At 44.5% G+C, this 21196-nt stretch overlaps 2 protein-coding genes across 2 annotated transcripts; both read left to right on the forward strand.

The window, feature by feature from the left end:
• The first annotated feature begins 181 nt into the window (after positions 1–181).
• On the forward strand, positions 182–3996 carry LOC129338218 (olfactory receptor 10AG1-like). Its single transcript, XM_054992275.1, has 2 exons — positions 182–264; positions 2739–3996. Exons 1-2 carry the CDS (start codon positions 246–248, stop codon positions 3698–3700), a joined length of 981 nt encoding a protein of 326 aa, XP_054848250.1. The 5' UTR covers positions 182–245; the 3' UTR covers positions 3701–3996.
• A 7100-nt stretch (positions 3997–11096) lies between these two features.
• On the forward strand, positions 11097–12023 carry LOC129339552 (olfactory receptor 5V1-like). The gene has a single exon (XM_054994133.1). It carries the CDS (start codon positions 11097–11099, stop codon positions 12021–12023), a length of 927 nt encoding a protein of 308 aa, XP_054850108.1.
• The last annotated feature ends 9173 nt before the right edge of the window (positions 12024–21196 follow it).

Raw genomic sequence — 21196 nt, forward strand, 5'->3', positions numbered from 1 at the left:
GCCCTCCAGGTAGCACCAAAGATTCTCCGTGATCTATCATTATGATGAGAAAGTTAGCGCTCTGAAAATTGTGAAAAGGAATGAACAGGCAGGCCCTGTGTGGCATTCACACCCAAGGGGGCACGTTACATCTGGAGGCTTCTGGGAAAGGCTGATGTTAGTCCACTGATGAGGCCTCAAGAGGAAAGCGTGAGGTAGAAAGATGTCCGTTGGCTCAGCCTGGAAACCTCTCTTCAGACAGTCGGATGAGTTCCGTTCTCAAAGGTAGGTGTGGGCTTTCTGGGGTGTTCTCGAGTAGAGTGGCCTTCATTTTAACTAACCTGTGGGAAAAGCCCTTTGGCTCAATATTGTTTCTCAATCTGATGTTGGCATTTGTTCCCCAGAGTCAGCCTGAACATTTTTTGTTTGGTGGTAGGGCAGCGATGAGGGCTGGGTCTGTGAAGCTGTATTTTAGCAAGGCCCTCTCTTCTCTCGGCATTGTCTGCCCACTGGCAGCAGCTCCTGGGCAGAGACAGATCTCTCTCTGTCTGCACCTGTCAATGAAGATCTTTTAACTGGGAGATGCTGCATTTGAACCTGAGACTTTTGGCATGCGAAGCTGGATGGCGCTACCAGTGAGCTCTGGCCCTTCTCCCCTCAATCACTCACTCAAAGCCATGTAGCTCAGGCTGTGGGTAAGAGCGTGGCTTAGAATTTTGAAGGAAAGGCTGCAGCCATGCAACTGGAGTCAGGGCTGGTGTCAGTTTGCCCTGAAGTGGGGCAGCTGCAGGAACCCAGGGCTTCCAGTGGGGCCCACTGCCGCTGCCCCCTGCCCCCTGCCCCCACACTTCCTCTACCATCTGTCTGCATGCCCTTCTCCATCTGTCCATTTAAAGTGCTCTGACACCCATGCCCCCAGCTGCCCAGTGTCACTGGGGAAGGGCATGTGGGTGATGCACAATGGTTGGTGGCACTTACGGTGGCCGTGGCAGCAGCATAGCCAGTGCTGTCAGGGAAAGGGTGTGCATGTGGTACAAGCAACTGAACATGGGTGGTGGGAAGGCTTGTGAGAGGGAAAAGGATGCACAGGCAGATGGGGGGAGGCACATAGGTGGGGGTGGAAAGGGAGACTGGTGGCAGCCAGATGGGGACCCCAGGTACTCTTTGCCCAGCCCTCCCACAAAAACCTAGAACCAGCCCTGATCAGAAGTATGGTACCTGAACCCAAAGGCAGGAACGCTTCCAGCCTGCCTGCTTAACAACCATCTAGTTTAATCCTTTATTTCCAACCAGAAAATTTTAGGCAGCCCACAAAAAGCCCATTGAGGTAGCAGCCTTCCTCGCCAGTGTTTACCAGCACCTAATCAAAAGTATACTGCCTCTGAACATGGAGGTTTCCATTTAGTTGCTGCGGATCATTGCCCTTGAAAAAAACCCACTCGTTGTGAACTTTTCTACCCCTGTCCCCCCATCGTTTGCTGTCCATGAAGATTCCTGAGTTTCATTCTTAGGAAGGGTTTGATTTTAGCGAGGACTTGCCAGAGAATCTCTTGCCAGTGCCTGCCGTCAACTTTGGACAATACAAGGCAACACAAACAAGAACAGGCAGACATCTTGGTGCACCTTCAAGGCTCACTCAATTTTATTCCAGCATAAGCTTTCATGGATTAGAGCCCTCTTAACATCTGAAGACGTGGTCTGTGGTCTGCAGAAGCTGATATGAAATTTTATTAGCCTTGAAGGTGCCTCCTATCATATTGTTGCTGCAATAGACTATAATGCGGCTACTCCTCTGGAATTACAAACAAGAATGCTGTGAGCGGAATGCCTTCCCCTCACCATAGAATAGCCAAAGCCCATGGGTATCCAAGGCTCAGCGCAAGGAGATGGATGCACAGGTGTCAAGTGGAACATGGTGTCTGGGCCTGCAACTAGCCCTTACGCCACAGAAAAGTTGCGATAGACTATCTGATTGACGGACGCCCTCTGTCTTGAGCTATGGCCCTGTCACTAAGTTGGACACTTTTCAGTTTGGTTTCAGAACTTCAGGGCTCTGCTGATCTAGAAAAGAAGCAGAAGAAAGCCAGATAGCAAACTTATGGCCAATTGTCCTTATTACTCTGTTCAGGCTTGATTCAGATATAGGCATGCAGTTAAGAAGCCCTGAGCATCTTATTCGTTTTCTTATAGCCAGTTATTTAACTCCTGGCCAAAGGTACATCACAGATCATGTATTTGGTTCGTTGCTGGGAATAGTACTGGGAATAGGAAGAGCCCCGAGGTGCAGAGTGGTAAGCTGCAGTACTGTAGCCTAAGCTCTGCTCACTGAGTTCGATCCTGGCAGAAGCCGGGTTCAGGTAGCCGGCTCAAGATTGACTCAGCCTTCCATCCTTCCAAGGTCAGTAAAATGAGTACCCAGTTTCCTGAGGGCAAAGTGTGGATGACTGTGCAAACCACTGTGTAAAAAGTCTGCCAAGAAAACGTTGTGATGTGACGTCCCCCCATGGGTCAGTAATGACTCGGTGCTTGCACAGGGGACTACCTTTACCTTTACGAATCTCCAATTTCAGCAGCTTTGTTCTTTTTACTATGTGATAAAGACCCTCAAAACCATTTTTTAGTCCTTTCATCTGTTTAGTTATGATTAGTTCTGCTCCTCAAGAGCATTGCCTTGTATAGGATTGGTGGGAGAAAGGCAAGGAAAAAGAAAGCATGACTGAATGTCCTCCATCAGCATCTTTGTCTCTTTCCTCCTGTAGATGATGCCTGCTCCACCATGGCCAACCATTCTTCTCTGGTGAGCGAGTTCATCTTTGATGGTTTCTCTGGATTGCCTGACTTGCAAACATTCCTCTTTGTGGTGGTGCTCTCCATGTACACCGTGTCACTTGCTGGGAATACTACCATCACCGCTGTGATCAAGTTAAACCCGGTCCTTCATACACCCATGTACTTTTTCTTGACGAACTTGTCTCTGTTGGAAATATGCTACACAACAGCCATTGTTCCCAAAATGCTAGTGAGCCTGGTGTCTGAAAACAGAAAGATCTCTCTCTGGGGTTGTGCCACGCAGATGTATTTCTTCACTCTTTTTGGCATCACAGAATGCTGCCTTCTTGCAGCTATGGCCTATGACCGCTATGTGGCCATCTGTAACCCACTGCGGTACACTGTCATAATGAATCGGGGGGTCTGTGCCCAACTCTCAGTGGCCTCGTGGTCAGTAGGGGTGATAGTAGGACTAGGCCAAACCAACTATGTCTTTAGCCTGACCTACTGTGGGCCAAATAGGATTAAGCACTTCTTCTGTGATATTCCTCCGCTCTTGACTTTAGCTTGTGGAGATACTTCAATGAACGTCATTGCTGTATATATGGTGGCTGTTCTTTTCATCACCACGCCTTTCCTTCTCATCCTCACATCCTACATATACATCATCACCTCTATTTTGAAGATGCCTTCAGCTGAGGGCAGGCGTAAAGCTTTCTCCACATGCTCCTCACACCTCATTGTGGTCTCCTTATTCTATGGTTCAGGCATCATCACATATCTTAGGCCCAAATCCAGCTATTCCACAGAAGGTGACAAGCTGCTGGCCCTCTTCTATACAGTTGTGACATCCATGTTGAACCCCATCATCTACAGTCTGAGGAACAAGGAAGTCAAAGAGGCCCTGAAGAGAATGATCAATGGTGGACTGTGCTCTGGACAGATCAAGTGATTCTCAAAGGATCCAGTGAATGTAGCTGAAAACTAGGAAGTCTCTCACTTCAGTTTTGATGTTTAGGGTGCTGTCTGTGTAAATCATCTTTGAGTAAATTATTGCATGAAAGAAAAGTTATTTGCATTTTCATAATATATACACTGTAAACATTCTAACAAAATTAGCTACTAGCTCTTGCCAAAGATCATAACTTGGAGAAGTTCATTGTTGCAACGATTCTCAGACAACTGTAGGATTAGGAATCTCTCTTGTATGGTCCATAAGGAGCCAATGACTTTGTATTAGAACACCGATGCCTAGTCGCCATGTCAATTAAAAAATATATAATATAAGGAACACTGTTTAACAATTTACCATTTTCACCAGTCAGAAAGAGCAAAACAAAAAAACACCCCCTCCCCCAAGCCACTACACATCTGAGGTAATAAACATGTATTACTTGGACAAGCATTTTATCACCTCCAGGAGGGGGGGCAGAGGATCTTTGTTTGCAGAGGCTGAAGGAACAGTTGAGGGAGTTTTCTTTTGCCATCCCTGCCAGAAAGAACACCATGGACAGTTGCTGGGTGACCAGAGTTTGTGTACATGAAGGAAAGACCACAATGACCTCTCCCCTCATCCCTTTTTTGAGGGGGATGGGTTAGGGATTATAGTCAATCTATTTATAAGCCTCCATAAAGACTGTTTGATTGAAAGGTGGGATGCTACAGTAATAAGCGGCAGTGTCATCTACAGCTCATGGTAGCTGCTTCGTGGTTCATCCCAATTCAGACATAAAAAAAGAGGGAAGATCATTCATGGTATACTTTTAACTCAGAGCCAAGCTACAAGTTACGCCTGACAAAGGTTGGACACTTGTCAGCTTCCCTCAAGTTTCGATGGGAAATGTAGGCATCCTGGTCTTGCAGCTGTAATGGAGAGCCAAGCTGTAAAACCAGGACGCCTACATTTCCCATCAAAACTTGAGGGAAGCTGACAAGTGTCCAACCTGTGTAAGGCGTCACTTGTAGCTTGGCTCACAGTCCTTCCAAGGTGATGTTCTGCGAGCTGCAAGAAGGAGGCTAAAGCCTCCCTGGTCCTTTCTCAACTGCTTCAAACTCTTTAATCTGAGTTTCTCCACTTAGATCCATAACTTATGATATTCCTAACAAACTGGGTGTTTATTCAAGGATTCTTGAGTTTTCCTTCATTTTCTTGTATCCAGGCTTTCACCTGACAGCATGAAGTCCACACTCACTCTCAGAAGATGTAGTAGTTATTTAAGCCATTTATACCTCTATTCCATCATGGGACTCAAGATGTGATACAGAGATGTTCCCAACAGGTTTCATATCAAGGCACTGAGCAGTCCCAGTCTTGCTTAGGTTCAGCGAGGTTGCTGTATATGGTGTCTGCCAACCATACTCTGAGACGTCTGTGTGCTCACAGGTGAGCACGTGCACGTTTCCCTGTCTGACTCTAAGGTCATCCCAAAGGTGATACAACCAAGCTGTGGAGATCTACAGTGTCCTTTCCTCTTCTTTGCCACTGGAGAAAGACCAGAGGGGTGGACCACTGTATTTGATGCTGTTGGAGGGTCTCGGGACTCTTGAATGGATTGGGTTTTCTTTCCCCATAATTTCTCATCAGTTCTTTGTTCCATAACTGGTTCTGTCACTCCCATTCAGTGCATTATGTCTTTCAGACAAACCAGTGGGAAGGATTAGATTACACCTACCCAACCCATCACATCTTTATTGTTTTTCAGATGTGGTATGGGTGTTGGATGGGTGTATGTTTTCCTTAGTTTATGAAATGCATGTTGTAAGCTCCTATGGGAAAGACGTTCTGTTTATTTGCTCATGAAACTGTAATGGAACAGGGACAGTAAAAGTCACCAAAAATAATAAAGATGGAATGAATACAGGTCTGACACTCCTCAACAATGACCAACTAGATGTCCCCCAAGAAATTCACAAGCAGACCATGAAGAAAGTTTGTCACCTCTGGTTGCCAGAGGAATGTGGACTTTGAGGTTCTATTCACTTCTTTAATGACCTTTGCCATCTTCTGGGCATGCAGTAAGGGTCACTGAGTGTGTGTGTGTGTGGGGGGGGGGAGGTAACTGTAAATTTCCTGCATTGTGCAGGGGGTTGGACTAGATGACCCTAAATGTGCCTTACAGCCCTATGATTCTATAATTCTATGACCTATGACCGTTGATGATAATCCATGCAGGGAGCCTTTGACATGCATAATATGTTTTCCAAGACCTCAGGGTCAAGCAAAGAAGGTGCTGTCTGAGCACAGACAAAGAATTCATCCTAATTGGACCATCCAATCTGCTAGCCATTTGCCTGTCCCTATTTGCTGCCATTTTGCTCATCATGGGAAACAGCACTATCCTTGCTATGAAAACTGACTCATAATCCCATATATTTCTTGAATAATCCCATATATTTCTTCCTCATCAACCTCTCCTTGAGGTGTATCTTCTAGAAGCTGGCTGATGCCTTGACTCTGTTTTGCAACACACTAATAATACTGAGCTTTAAATCTTCTACGAGGCCACATAAACCAAACGGTCCCTTTCAACTGAACTTGCACACTAGAGTCCAACTATGATGAAATTCAGAGTTTGGCCTGGATTGCTTTGGCATTGCAACTACTTTTGTGAATGCTCAGATGAATCATTCTGTAGGGCTATGAACTGGAGCCAGTTGGTTGGTACACTCAAACTGGAGATTAAAATCTACCTCCCAGTCAGTCATTGGTAGCAACAGCAAATTATTATTCCAGGTCTACAAAAACAATTAGGCAATTTCATGGAGGGCAACTCAATGGCAGGGGGGCGGGTAGCTGAATGGAATCTTTGTGTCCAGAATCAGAATGTCTCTGAATACCAGCTGCTGGGAGCAAATAATGGGAAAAATTGTGCCCTCGTGCCCAGTTTGTGAATTTCCAGATATATCTGGTTGGCCTTTGTAGGAAAAAGGATGTTCTAAACAAATCTCTGGTCCAATCCAGCAGAACTTTATAGGGTCACCAAGAGATTGTTGGTAGATTTCTGGAGATTTGGGGGTGGAGCCTAGGGAGGACAGGGTTTAGAGAGACACCTCAGCGAGATATAATGTCATAGAGTCCATCCTCCAAAGTAGCTGTCTATCTAAATAATGCTGCCATGATCTAGGGCCTAAGGCTTAGGAATGAGTGGCCTGCGGGCCACAAAAAAGCCCCTCTTCTGCAAAGGCCTGAGGCCTTGTGAAATTTTCCAATAGGCCTACAGCTCCTCAAACACCCTCCAAGCATGACTGGGCTGAGGAAAAACGGAGGGAAAAGCAGAAGCCAATCACTGGCGAGGAGGAGGAGGAGAAGTCTTTCTTTCTTTGTTCATAGGAGTCATCACTTGAGACCCCACTGCCTAACCCAGTTCCTTTCTTTATGTGTCAGATTTTATGGAAAAGATACCCACTGATTTTTAACTCACAACCTAATTTATAAACATCCTCAGCAATTTACTCACGAGGTAAAGCAACTATATCTTCTCATAGCAATAAGGACTCAGATCCAAGACAGAGCACATGATTTGAATACAGTACAATTCTTGGCATCTCCATTTATAGGACCACAAATGGCAGGAGCCTGGAAATATGACAGAAAAAAAGATTCCTGCACTCTGTTAATTAACACATCAGAGAGAAAGCTAGAACTACCCCTGCTTCTCACTTGACTCGAAAGCCCCTTGCTGGGGTCATCATAAGTTTATTATGACTTGATGGCACACATACACACACACACAGAAGGCTAGACTTGAATCTTTGACAGTTAGCTTTCTTTAAGCAAGGTTTTTGTTCTTTAGACGAGTCATATGACCTTGCACCTGCAATCTGTTATGGTTTAGTCACACACAGGTTTACCATCTCAGTCAACAAGGCTAAGGACATGATCTTGACATAACATAAATATTGTGGAAGGTTTGGGGACTTTAGATCCATTGGTTTGATGACACCATCGTAATTACTGTTGCTATTGTCCTGAGGAGCTTATCAGAGGTAGCTTCCTCGCACAAGAGGATCTAGAATCGACACCATAATCTTCATTATTTTTAACAATGCCATTTGGGACTCATTTAGGAGGAAATAATATGCGTGGTCCTCAGTATTCTTTTTATATCAGCATTTGTTCAGGAGTGAACTCATTAGGCTTCTATCGCCTCTATGGTTTGCATTATAAGCTCCATCAGGTATAGACAATTTTATGGAAGGTCTTTCAAAGAGGTAGACCCAGCTTAATTCTAGCCGGGATATACTCTCAAGTTTGTTCTTAATGCAGAGGCGAGCCAATGATGTAATGTGAGAGAGAAGGTAGCTGCAAGCATATGGAAAGTACCAGATACTGAATTCCATGCTTGATGCTTCCCCAGAGATGGATTTTCAGAGGCATGGATGGAGGAAGCTGCACCTTGCAAACTTCTACCTGTTAGGCAGCTATTAAAACCATAGAAGGACCTCCCAACATTATAAATGAATGGATGAACAAATAAGGTGGCCAGCCCTAGATACAAGGTTCAGTCAGCCCAGGGTTCATAAGCCAAACAGAAACAAAAGGTCAAAGATGAGCCAAGGAAGATGTGTGAGGAGCTTCTTCTGAGGAAAAAACTCTAACTCGGCCTCCTTATACTTCCTTTTGCAAAGGAGGCTAGAAGGCTGAACAGCTTCTGAATTCCTGCTGCACCTCAATTAAACTCAGCAAGGCTGGGCTGAGTTGTGGTTTCAGCTGGTTTTCTTTTTGTCTTTGGTCCTCTGTATAATAGAAACTCCAAACAGAGCAAAAGCTTGAAAGACTGAGGGCCAAGCTACAAATGACGAATGGCACTTGAACGGCAAGTGTATTTCTCCCTGTTCACTTGCGCTCCACTCAATCCACTTGCTGTTCAAGTGTCATTCGTCACTTGTAGCTTGGCCCTCAGAAGGCCACATTAAGCTTGGTCTGGGAATTCATGTATTGTACTTCAATGTTTATCATGGGAAATGCAGAAGTGGTTTACAGGGGCTGCTGGAGCGGCTGAGGGGTCTGCTATTCCCTTGTGCTTCCAACAAACACTCTCATAGAAAAATGATGGGCTGCCAGAGCAACAGGCAACCAACCGTTCCTTCATCTCCTCAGATAAGAAAAAAGCTCGATGATCTTCATTTGGAGGAATGGATACGAGTCCTTCGTCTTTAGTGAGTATTACTGGTTCTTTGATGCGAAGATCCCCTGTGATGGCAACAACTGAGCACTATGAAGCATCAGGAATATGGGGAATGGAAGAGGTACAGGGGATGCTAGGGAAAAGATTCTCAGAAGATACAGTTGGATGAGAGCAAGTCATGTGAACAATCTGCTCCTGCAGAATCTATTTAAAGTTTACATAAATTAAACAACAAACAATAACCTTAGTTGGAGAATACTATGTCTCAAGAATGTTTGGTTGGGCAGGCTTCATTGCCTGCAGAAGGTGCTGTTTGTGGAAAAACGTGCAACAGCCATCGTGCCTAGATTCAGAGCCAAGCTACAAGTGACGCCTTACACAGGTTGGACACTTGTCAGCTGCCCTCAAGTTTTGATGGGAAATGTAGGCATCCTGGTTTTACAGCTTGGCTCTCCATTACAGCTGCAAGACCAGGATGCCTACATTTCCCATCAAAACTTGAGGGAAGCTGACAAGTGTCCAACCTGTGTAAGGCATCACGTGTAGCTTGGCTCTCAGTTCTAGACGAGTCCACCCTCTCTCCAGGTTCCTGCTGCTGAAGTGAACAGATCAAGGGGGTGCCGCTTAGCTGAACATCTTTCCCTAAGCAGGGCTTTTTAGTGTGATGATATTCACCGATACTGAAAACTGGCACCTTTTTTCAGGGCTCTCCCAAGTCCTGATCTTCATGCACCAGCCCACCAACTCAGAGAAAGAGAGAGAGTCTCTCAGGTACAGCCTAGAGGGCACCTGCAGAAGGGGGGGGGGGTTTGGCGGAAATCAGCAAATCTAGTACCGACACTTTTTTAAAATCAAAAAAGCACTGCCCCTAAGGAAGATTTGTACTGATTTTTAATTGCCCCCTGTACTGGATTTTGATACCTGTGGGCTAATTTTTTACTGTAAAGTGGAATGAAAAATTAAGTAAATAAAATGGTTCAAATGACTTGATAAAGGCCCCACAGTTGTCAATTTTCTTTCTACAATGTTTGGTATCCCTTAAAAACATGCCAAGCAGCAGGAGAATTGAGAGTAGGTTGAGCTACATAGTTGGTATGCAGACAGAGCTACATTAACATGTCAACACGTGTCCATTCAAAGGAAGGTGAAGTTCATTAAAAGAACAGAGAATTTGTGGAGAAGTGCTTTCTATTATACAGAAAATCCAGCTGTGTGTAGAGACTAGGCAAACCTGCTGAAACTCTCCTTTTAAAACTGCAATATCCATTAAACCATAGCAGTAGATTCAGAACAAATAAAATAATTTTCCACTCTGAGGAATTTGCTGGCAGAAGATGTTGCCTTGAAAGGCTTTACAAAGGAATCAGAGGGATGTGTCATAGAATGGCTAGCTATGGTCAGGGCTTTTTTTCAGCTGGAACTTGGTGGAACGGAGATCCAGAACCTCTTGAAAATGGCCACGTGGCTGGTGGCCCCGCCCCCTGATCTCCAGACAGAGGGGAGTTTAGATTGCACTCCGCACCAGCAGCGCGGAGGGCAATCTAAACTCCCCTCTGTCTGAAGATCAGGGGGTGGGGCCACCAGCCATGTGGCCATTTTCACTGAGGGCAACCCACTGAGTTCCACCACCTCTTTTCTCAGAAAAAAAGCCCTGGCTATGGTTATTAGCTATGGAAGTTAAATGCAATGTCCAGAGGCAGTAGACCACTCAGGAGGTCGATGGGGATAAAATTATGGGGCTTCACTGCAACCTTCATGCCCAGTGGGTGGTTTCCTAAAAGCATCTGGCTGAGAATTGCTCAAATCATGATGCTGTGTCTGGTCAGACAGGGCTCTTCTTCCATTCCTTGCAACTGTGAAAGGTACAGAAATCTTCAGTATTGGACCTTGTAACTCTAGACATAACTGTAAGAACATTTTTGTTTTTTGTTAACATCAGGGCATAAAACTGATTGGTGTGTGTGTGTGTGTGTGTTGTGTTTCATACACAATGGGAAAAGCTGGTTTTATAACATTGTACACTTCCTGAAGCCCATGAGATAGCTCATGGTAAAAGTGGGAGAGGAGAGGGAGCATGGCGTTAGAGCACGTGTCTTGTATGCGGAAAGTCCCTGCCTGGTTCAGTCCCTAAATGGATCCTCCATGGCTGTGTCTGATCTCTTTGAGGGCAGATCCATGATTGTATGCTTCTTGCAGGGCAGCTGTGCTCTGAACACAGAAATGGAGAACAGCACGGCAGTAACAGAATTCATCCTAATGGGACTCTCCAATCTCCCAGTTGTCCAGCTCTCCCTGTTTGCTGCCTTCCTGCTCATTTACTTGATCACTGTACTGGGAAATGGAATCATCCTTCTCGCCGTCGGAACTGATTCTCATTTGCACACCCCCATGTATTTCTTCCTCACCAACCTCTCCCTTTTGGACATCTTCTGCCCTACAGCCACGGTGCCCAAGATGCTGAAGGGTCTCTTGATGGAGAAAAATACCATTTCCTTTGTTGGCTGCATTCTGCAGCTCTACTTCCTAGTAGCCCTGGCAGGGACAGAGGTCTTCCTTTTGGCTGCCATGGCATATGACCGCTACGTGGCCATATGCAACCCCTTGCGATATACACTCATCATGAGCAAGAAGCATTGCCTTCAGATGGTGTCTGGCACGTGGATCACTGGGTTCCTCAACTCCTTGCTACACACGGTGTTGACCTTCATCCTACCTTATTGCAGGTCCAATAGAGTCAATCAGTACTATTGTGACATCCCACCTGTTCTAGCTCTCTCTTGTGCTTCCACCTACTTGGCTGAGATGGCTGTTCTTATTGTTGGGGGCATTTTTGGCGTGGGGGCTTTCCTGGTCACCTTGGTCTCCTACATCTACATCATCTCCACCATAGTGAAGATCCGCTCTGCAGAGGGGAAGCGCAAAGCTTTCTCTACCTGCACCTCTCACCTCATGGTGGTGTGCCTCTTCTATGGGACCATCATCTTCACTTACATACGGCCTTCTTCCAGCCACCACCCGGACCAGGATAGGCTGGTGAGCATGCTGTATGGGGTAATTACCCCCATGTTGAACCCCTTGATCTACAGCCTTAGGAACAAAGAAGTGAAAGGGGCCTTAAAGAGGGTAATAGTTCATCTATGGCGCTAATGTTGTGAGAGGTAAAGACTGGCTTTGATAAAGTTTCATGTCCTTTGCCATGGATTTGTATTTATTAATGTTTTGCACCAAAACAATGGAATTCTGAGCCAGAGAAATGCAGAATACTATGACTGGTCTAAAGAATCAAAATGATGCAAACCTCTAAACAGCATCTTGAAACCTGCTCCTGGTATTTTCCCCTTCAATCTTCTGCTTGCTGCTGTTGTGCCTTGAACTTTCTTCCATTCTCCTCTCAAAACAGCAGTGACATGAATGAGTAAGACATAACTCCAGACATGATCAGGTTGATGGTCATGGGGGACTCCACAGAGCAGCAGCAGAATCATACTCTTTTCTAAGGAGTAGGTTTTGAAGTTAAGGGGTAGAATGGAGCTAAGTGCTGCTGTCCGATTCTCGTTGCTTTTGTGGCTCAGACCTGCTTCCTTTTATCAGTTTTGGCCAATGTGGTGGCTGCACCCATGGCTGCAAGACAGATTCTTGGCACTGTCGTTCTTCACTCTAAGAGCCAAGCTACAAGTGATGCCTTACACAGGTTGGACACTTGTCAGCTTCCCTCAAGCTTTGATGGGAAATGTAGGCATCCTAGTCTTGCAGCTTCGCTCTCCATTACAGCTGTAAAACCAGGACGCCTACATTTCCCATCAAAACTTGAGGGAAGCTGACAAGTGTCCAACCTGTGTCAGGCGTCACTTGTAGCTTGGCTCTTAATGTTACTTCCTTCATGAGTTTTCCACGGAGCCAACCCAGGCTTGTACAGACACACAACAGCTTTGGGGAATAGCTTGCATAAAAAAAAAAGAGAGCCCAAATGGTCTTGGGAAGCCGCTGCCAGGGAAGGAGAACTCCTGACTTTCCCCCAAGATTATTTCTCTTGTGCAAAAAGTGTGTGTGTGGGGGGAAGAGCTTCCTATTTTGTCTGCTCCACGTGGAGTTATTTTGTGCAAGTGAGGTAGCAGAAATGGAAAAACTGTCCTCTCCTCACTGTTTTTGCCTGGGGGGAAAAAGCTTGGGAGAAATGCGGGAGCTGTCCTTCCGCCAACAGCTTTCCATGCCCTTTTGGCCTCTCCTTTTTCTATGCAAGCCATTCCTCAAAGCTGCTATGTGTCTGCAGGAGCGGGGTGGGGTGGGGGCTGGCTTCGTGGAGAACTTGTGAAGGAAGTAATGTTTAGAGTAACCCTTAGTAACTTCCAAGATGAACTAAATGTGCTGCACTTGGGATTGTATTTGACTATGATCACCTGATACAAAATGGTAATACTTGCTTCTTAACAGGTACGAGCTGGAAAGAATATGTCACAGGGGTTCTGAATCCTTTGGCTGGGTAGTTTTGCCAACCTCCAGGTGGTGGCTGGAGATCTCCTGGAATTACAACTGATCACCAGGCCATAGAGATCCGTTCCCCTGGAGAAATGGCTGTTTTGGAAGGACTCTATGGCATTATAATGCTCTGAAGTCTCTCCCCTCCCCAATCTCTAACCTCCCCAGGCTCCCAAAATCTCCAGGAATTTCCCAACCCAGAGCAGGTAGCTCTAGCGTTGGGGTATCAGTTTGTTTCAGGTGATAGTTTTGATCCTGGGCCTGTCACACTGAGCTCCTTGATCTATACAATCCTTTCCCAGGCTGTGAGATCTGAAGACAAGGATCTGCTCTGAATGTACCATCATTTCAGACTAAAGAGTGAAATTGGCTTCTATTTGGAACAGTCTGTCTTTGATTATGGCTCAGAGCTGAGGGATGCAATACCCGGAAAGACACATCAGTGTTTTTATTTGATTTTGCTGTGAGGCAAACAAACACATTTTTATTCCTCCAGGATTTAAATAAATGTGTGCTTTTTACTGCCTTTGCATTTATGTCGTTTTATGAAATCATTCTACTATAATATATTTTAAAATCGTTTGATTGCTTGTCAAGATAAAAAGGAAATATAAGCAAAGAGCAGCGGGACTCTAATCTGGAGAGCTGGGCCGTTTCCAGATGGTTTACCTGCACCCGGAATGTCGCACCACATTGCGGGGAAAAAGCGAAATATCGCGTTTTCTCATGCGAGTTTTGTGCGATGTCGCGTGATGTCGCGCAAAACTCGCGTGAGAAAATGCGATATTTCGCGTTTTCCCCGCAATGTGGCGCGACGTTCCGGGTGCAGGTAAGCCATCTGGAAACGGCCCATGTTTGATTCCCCATTCATCCACTTGATGCCAGCTGGGTGACTTTGGGTCAGTCGCAGCTCTTCCAGAGCTCTCTCAGCCCCACCCACCTCACAGGGTGATTGTTGTGGGGATAATAATAAAATACTTTGTAAACCACTCTGAGTGGACGTTAAGTTGTTCTGAAGGAAAGTATTTAAATTGAATGTTGTTGTTGTTGTTGTTGTTGTTATTATTAAAGAAACAAACCCACAATTTTTCAGATTAAGCCCACAAACCCCTTCACAAACCAAAATTAAGTATAAATTGATGCTGATGTCCTTATTGACAAAATCCTCTGTTGATCTTGAGACCTCCACCCTCCTTTATTGTCCTCCTCGCCCCAAGTTGAAATGTATGTCATAATCTCTCTTAAAACTGTAAAGAATCATGTACATAGAATTTTCATAACAAAAATAAAGACTATGGAGAAATGGATGGAAGAAGGTTCTTGCCAGTGGACAACACCTGGATATTTGCTTTACAAAACCACTGAGACAGCTACGGTACATTGTTAAGGAAGATGGGAAAGATCAGAAGGGATGGAGTTCATAGACAACACATTCTGCAAAGAGTGCTGAAAAGCTAAACGAGAAAGATGGGACACAAGGAGTGTGGTTTGTTGGAGAGTAACAGCCAAGCGGACTCATCTCATTGCTCAGCCATTCTTTGGCTTGTCAAAGTCTCTGCCTGTCATCATGACTCTGGAATATGTCTACCTAAAACATCATGTAGCAATTGTTACCCAATTTTTATGTAAAACCTAATGCATAATGAATGACCCTACCTGTGTTTATTTTTCACTGCATCTAAATGCACAGGGCGAGACAAAGAACTATGTGTGCTACTTTGACCTGTTGGGAAAGAGTGTGTTCCTATCGTCTGAATGCCACAACCCCAGTCCAGGGCTCCGTAACCCATCCTCTGCATGGCTACAGCATACTCAGTCCCAGTATAAGAAGTCCCAGTATACTCAGCAGACCCTATTTGGAAATAAGTTTGCATAGGCTCAACTTTCAAGATTTGAGCATCGATTTAGGTTCTCGCACTGGAAACTATCAATAAGTGGAAGTGACTGTTTAGTATAGGTTCTTTGGGTGGTGTAAAGAAGGTTAAGAAAGGATAGCCTGTAGGGCATTTTGTTTGTGTGTATGAGAGTGCGAGGGAGAGAGTCTGCATTCCCGTATCTTTGGATTTTGTGCGTGCATTGTGTTATAGTAGTGTTTTGCAACTATCCATACAAGAAACCCCAGCTGTGAATGATGGCTGTCCTGCAAAGACAGTGGCATATCTAACAACGTGGGGATGCAGCCAGAAAGATATGCAGGAAAGAAGAAAGGTAACTTTAACATTTAATTAACCTGCCTGAAACCTATAGGACAGTGTAGGGCATAAAAAAGAGGAAATTAACCCCAAGAACCTGTTCATCAGGTTCTGAGATTACCCCATGTATGGGTTCCACTCCAGCCTCTCCTTGAAGGACACCTTCTGTCCCAAGGCTAGAAGTTGGTTGATGACTCGGTTTTGCTTTGCAACACAATCTTTTATTAATAGTCTGCCTAAATATTTCATGAGCCTATAAATCCAATTACCCCGTTCAATAAAACGTCTATGCTATAGTTGAAGCATGATGAAATTCCGAGATTGGCACGGATCGCTTTGGTGTTGCAGCCAGTCTTGTGAACGCTTGGATGAATCACACAACAGGGCTGTAAACTTGAGTCAGTTAATGAGCTCAATGTGGTAACCTGGATGTTGCCATGTACCTCCCAATCAGTCACTGGCAGCAACAGAAAACAATGATCTCAGGATGGAAAAAAATAAGCAGTTTCATGGCTGACAGATCTATCAGTGGGTATTGGTGATGGTCAGGGCTTTTTTTCAGGGGGAACGAGAGGGAATGGAGTTCTGGAACCTCTTGAAAATGGCCACATGGCTGGTGGCCCCTCCCCCTGATCTCCAGACAGAGGGGAGTTTAAATTGCCCTCCGCACCACTCAGCGGCACAGAGGTCAATCTCAACTCCCCTCTGTCTGGAGATCAGGGGGCGGGGCCTCCAGCCATGTGACCATTTTCTCTGAGGGCAACCCACTGAGTTCCACCACCTCTTTTCCCAGAAAAAAAGCCCTGGTGATGGTAAATAAATGGAACCTCTGTGTACAGAGGCAGCCTAGCTCCCAATACCAAGATCTGGGAACAAAGAATAGGGGGAGGCCCTTTTTGGATACTTTATGGCCTTTTTGGTGCTTTCCAGAAGTATCTGGCTGCGCAGCATTGCAAACGTTTCCACTTGGCCAGTTCTCTTCCATGTTCCACAGAGCTTTTGCTCATGCAGATTCCTTGATCCCCAGTGTAGCCTTTCTGGATGGTCAACTGGAACCTCTTCTCCCTTTTTTCACCAGTAGTAAAACTGGCTGCCCCTCCAATATATTGTAGATGGACTTTTGTCCCAATAGAGATCTTCCTTTCTTCATGGGAGTCATCACTTTGGAGCTTTAGAAGCTGCATTACCCAATCTAGATCCTTTCTTTGTATGTTACATTGAAATTTTTTTTCCTACCTACATTGTATCTAAGTTAGGAGTGCCAGCCTCCAGATGGTGGCTGAAGATCCAGACTACAGAGATTGGTTCCCCAATAGCTGCCTTGGAAGGTGGGCTCTATGGCATTATTCTCAGCTGAGGTCCTTCTCCTCTCCAAACCCTGCCCTTTCCAGGCTCCACCTCCAAAATCTCCGGAATTTCCTAACCCAGAGTTGGCAACCCTAGATGAGTTGTCTCCCAAAATGATTTTTTTCATCTTTAATTCTAGCTACAAGGACCGCAGGAATGGCCCATAACACAGAAGCTAAGCACATGCTTTGTATACCGAAGTTTCAAGGTACAATCTTTGAACTCTCCACCTAAAGGACCTTAGGTGGAAGATTCTGGAAATTCTCTACTACGAGCAAAGATTCCTACACTCTGTAAATAAAGCTAGACTAGCCTTTTCTCAGATGCTTACTTTCCCTGTGAAGGGTTCTTTTCTGGAGGAACTTTTAACAACCTGAGCTCCCACTTGAAGTTTGACATAGTACAGCCCAGATACAGGTCCAACACTTCGACGAGAACTAGGCCAAATATAATATTTCGGCCTATTGTAAACAAATCCAATAGAAACCATGAAATTTTGGGAAATTTCATGGTAATTGCCTTAAGGATGGCATTGTAAGTACTCTTATTTGTAGGCTGAAGACTGAATCAGAAGTATTTCTCTGGCACCAGAGGATCCCAAATTGGCACCATCATCTTATTTATCCTTAACAATACCGTTTGGGTGGAAGAAAAATGCCATGGCCTTTGCTGTCTCTGCATATTTGTGACTGATGAGGTGGTGTGCCAGTTACAGGGGGCCACAGAGGGCCTACCTCCTTCCACTTGTGCTGCCCCTGGATCAGGTAGGGGACAATTAACCCCTTAACTCTATTTAAAGGCTTCATGCCCCTTCCTTTGGCTTGGCCCTCTTATGAGTCTTATGAGTACATGCTTGGCTTAGCTGAAGAGGGCAGACCAGCTCTGAGTTGCTTTGTTGACTCTCTTCAAATCCATTCTTGAGGTTGCCAGCCTCCAGGTGGTGGCTGGAGATCTCTTAGACTTATAACTGATCTCCAGACCATAGAGATCAGTTCTCCTGGAGAAAATGGCTGCTTTAGAGGATAGACTCTATGCATTATACCATGCTGAGGTCCCTCCCCTCCCCAAACCTCATCATCTCCAGAATCCACTCCCCAAATCTCCAGGAATTTCACAACCTGGATCTGGCAACCTTGTCTCATGTAGGATTATTCTTTTAATCAGCTGGCTACCTGCCTGCTCCCCCACCCAATATACTGTTGTTAGATATTCTCTCCTGCCCACCAGAGTTTCTTTCCATATCTCCCACCCCACAATAGGGTTGGCTTGCCTCAGACCCACAGGTGCAGCCTGTGGTAGGCAGAGGTGGTACTGGTCAGGAGAGAACGCAGCAAAAGTTGGGCTGAACTGTGGGTTCTCTGGCTCATTTTTCTGTATCTCTTCTTTGCTTCTTTGCATAGTAGAAGCTCTGTGGGGAGAAGGGCATGAATGATGGTTAACCACTAAGTTGGGTGTTCTGGGAATTCACACACTGTTCTTCACTTCAGCATTTACCGTGGAAAATGTAGCAGTCATAGATTGGCATGGCTGGAGCGGCTCAGAGTGTTTACCGTTCCCTGGAGTTCCCACTGCACACATTTATAGGAGAAAGCTGGACTGCCAGAGCAAAAAGTGACCCTTTCTACAGATGAGAAGAATTCTTGACTGTTTTCCATTGGAGGAATTGATACAGGCTATGAACTACCTGTGAGTATAATTGGCTGTTGGATACAAAGACCAATTGTGATGAGGAGGGTCAAGGGATAAGAAAGATGGTTGAGTTTAGGTACAGAGACAGCACAGCTGGAAAGAGGAGAATTCATTAAAAAGTGGCTGAAACATTAGAAATGGTTGAGATAATGGGAATGTTCTGGAAAGGATGTTTGGAATTGTAGAAAGATGGGCTTGAATGACAGTAAGTTGGGTGTGCTGGACATTCTGCTCCTGTTGAGTTTTCTTTTTTTTTATTAAACATTTTATTGAAATTAAACAACAACAACATATTATCTTACAATCAAGCCACATATAGTTGAACAAGTAATAAAACTAGTTTGATACAGGAAGAGAATCAAACAAATTAAAACAAAGATATACACATCACTATTTTTTTTTAAGAACTGCAAAACAAAACCACCATAATTGGTTATTGCTTGTAATATTTTTGATTTGGGTTGCATGTTATGCTTATCTACATATTCAAAGAACGGTAGCCATTTTTCCATAAACTTAGTACTTACAGGAAATCTTTCTGCTGTATAGAGATCATTATGGGTTTTTTCTAATATAAAATGGTTCCAGACTTTTTCAAACCAAGAGTCTATCGAAGGTGCCTTTTCTTTTTTCCATTCTAGTGCAATCATGTTTTTTGCTACTACAAAAAATGTTACAATCAGCTCTTTCCTAATCTTCGGGATAGCTAAATCTTCCCATTGACTTAGAAAAATAACTTTTGGGTCCAGTGGAACCTTGTACCCTGTAATTACTCTGATTAATTCAATGACTTCCTCCCAAAATTTTTTTATAGACTTACACTCCCACCAACAATGGGCAAATGAACCCACCTCTCCACACTTTCCCCAACATTGTGGGGATGCTGAGGGAAAAATATGGGAAAGTCTTTTCGGTGTAAGGTACCATCCTGTTGAGTTTTCTTGAAGATCACATAATGTTAAAAAAATCCTTAGACAGAGTCTACCATTTCTCAAGATGATTTGGTAGGGTTACCTTCTTTGCAGCTTCGTTGGACCATAGTAGACTTCATATAACAAAGTGCTCCTGCGGTTCTCTTTCATTCAGAAACTGGCATGCTCTCTATGATTTTGCAAGCCTGTTCTCATATTTTTAATTACTCGGTAAAAATCCTTTCCTCCTGAGCAGGCAGATTACCAAAAATTTGCCTGGAGGAGGAGGAATGTTCTTTCCGTTAATTGAAGGGAGTTACCTGACCGTTTAAGAAAGATCATGCTATGCAGTGGTGTGGTTTTACATCACTGTAATTTTTGGGCTGCCAGCCTGCTGTGACCAAAAGGACTTATTGCAAATCGTTTAAAAGATGCCTCAATGCAGCTTGGTTTATCAGTGTTTTTTAAAGTTAACTTTTCCCTTTGATGGAAATATAATCACAACCATGGGACTTATTTAACAGAATTCATGTTATTCCACATCAGAAACACTTGGACTTTACTAAAGTTTCAACAGATTCCCTCTTAGAGTCTTGTCTACACAAGACATCTTACACGGAGATGCTCAAGTGAAAGATCTTGCACTTGTTCTCCTATTGTGAGTACACATGCACTGCTTGGGAGATAGAGTACATTTGAATGTAAGACTACACAGAAAATAAGTCACTTGAGCATCCCTGTCTAAGATATCTGGTGTAGAGAGACTCTTAGATAGATAGATCAGGATGGGTAGCCATGTTAGAGTCTCTCTACACAAGACAGGGGGATGCTCAAGTGACTTACGTGGTCTTATATTCAAGTGTATTCTGTCTCCCTAGCAGTGCATGTGCACCCACAATGGGAGAACAAGTGTAAGATCTTTCACTTGAGCATCCCTGTATAAGATGTCATGGGCAAAGAGACTCGTAGTCTGTCTGTAGCAGTAGAAAAGAGCAAGAGTCCAGTATCACCTATAAGTCTAACAAAATTTGTGGTAGGGTAAGAGCTTTCATGAGTCACAGCAACTTCATCTCAGCTTGTGTATTTGTGAGGAAGGTATAGTGGACACACACCGAGTGGCCTTCCCTTACCACTGAACAACTGTGGTCTCTTCTTTCTCCATGCACTTAGAATTAAGAAGTAGAGTGATGGCATAACTCCCACATATATTAAAACCCCAGCACCTCTCTCTTTAGAAATTAACCCCCCCCCGACAAATGACAACTGGGGAACACATATCTATTGCCCCTTCTAAAATCTACCCTTCATATTCCCTCAATGAAAGCAAATTTCTTTTTCACTCTCCCTCTTGTTGATATAGGCTAGCTCTCCTTGTCTGTTTTGCTCCTTTCTGATTTTATGTGTGTGTGAAGAATTCATGAGGGCTGAGCCAATTTTGAGCCGTAAGGCTGAGAGAAAAGTATTCTTGAAAATATGCAGAGCCTCTTTGACTTGTCACAAAATACTTGTGTTCTGCTTCACTACATATTCAGAGTGCAGGAGCAGGTTGGGTGTAAGACTAAGCATGGTTTTCCAAATGTAATGTTTCCTGCCTCTTTTTGCAAATGGTGCTGAAAGGCAGCAGACGACAAGATGAGAGCGGCTATATGAGTTCCAGTTGTGCCTCAACGAAATCCAGCGAGGCTGGCAGAGTTTTCGTTTCCGC

This window comes from Eublepharis macularius, chromosome 12 (assembly GCF_028583425.1).
Source record: "Eublepharis macularius isolate TG4126 chromosome 12, MPM_Emac_v1.0, whole genome shotgun sequence".
In the NCBI taxonomy this organism is placed as follows: domain Eukaryota; kingdom Metazoa; phylum Chordata; class Lepidosauria; order Squamata; family Eublepharidae; genus Eublepharis; species Eublepharis macularius.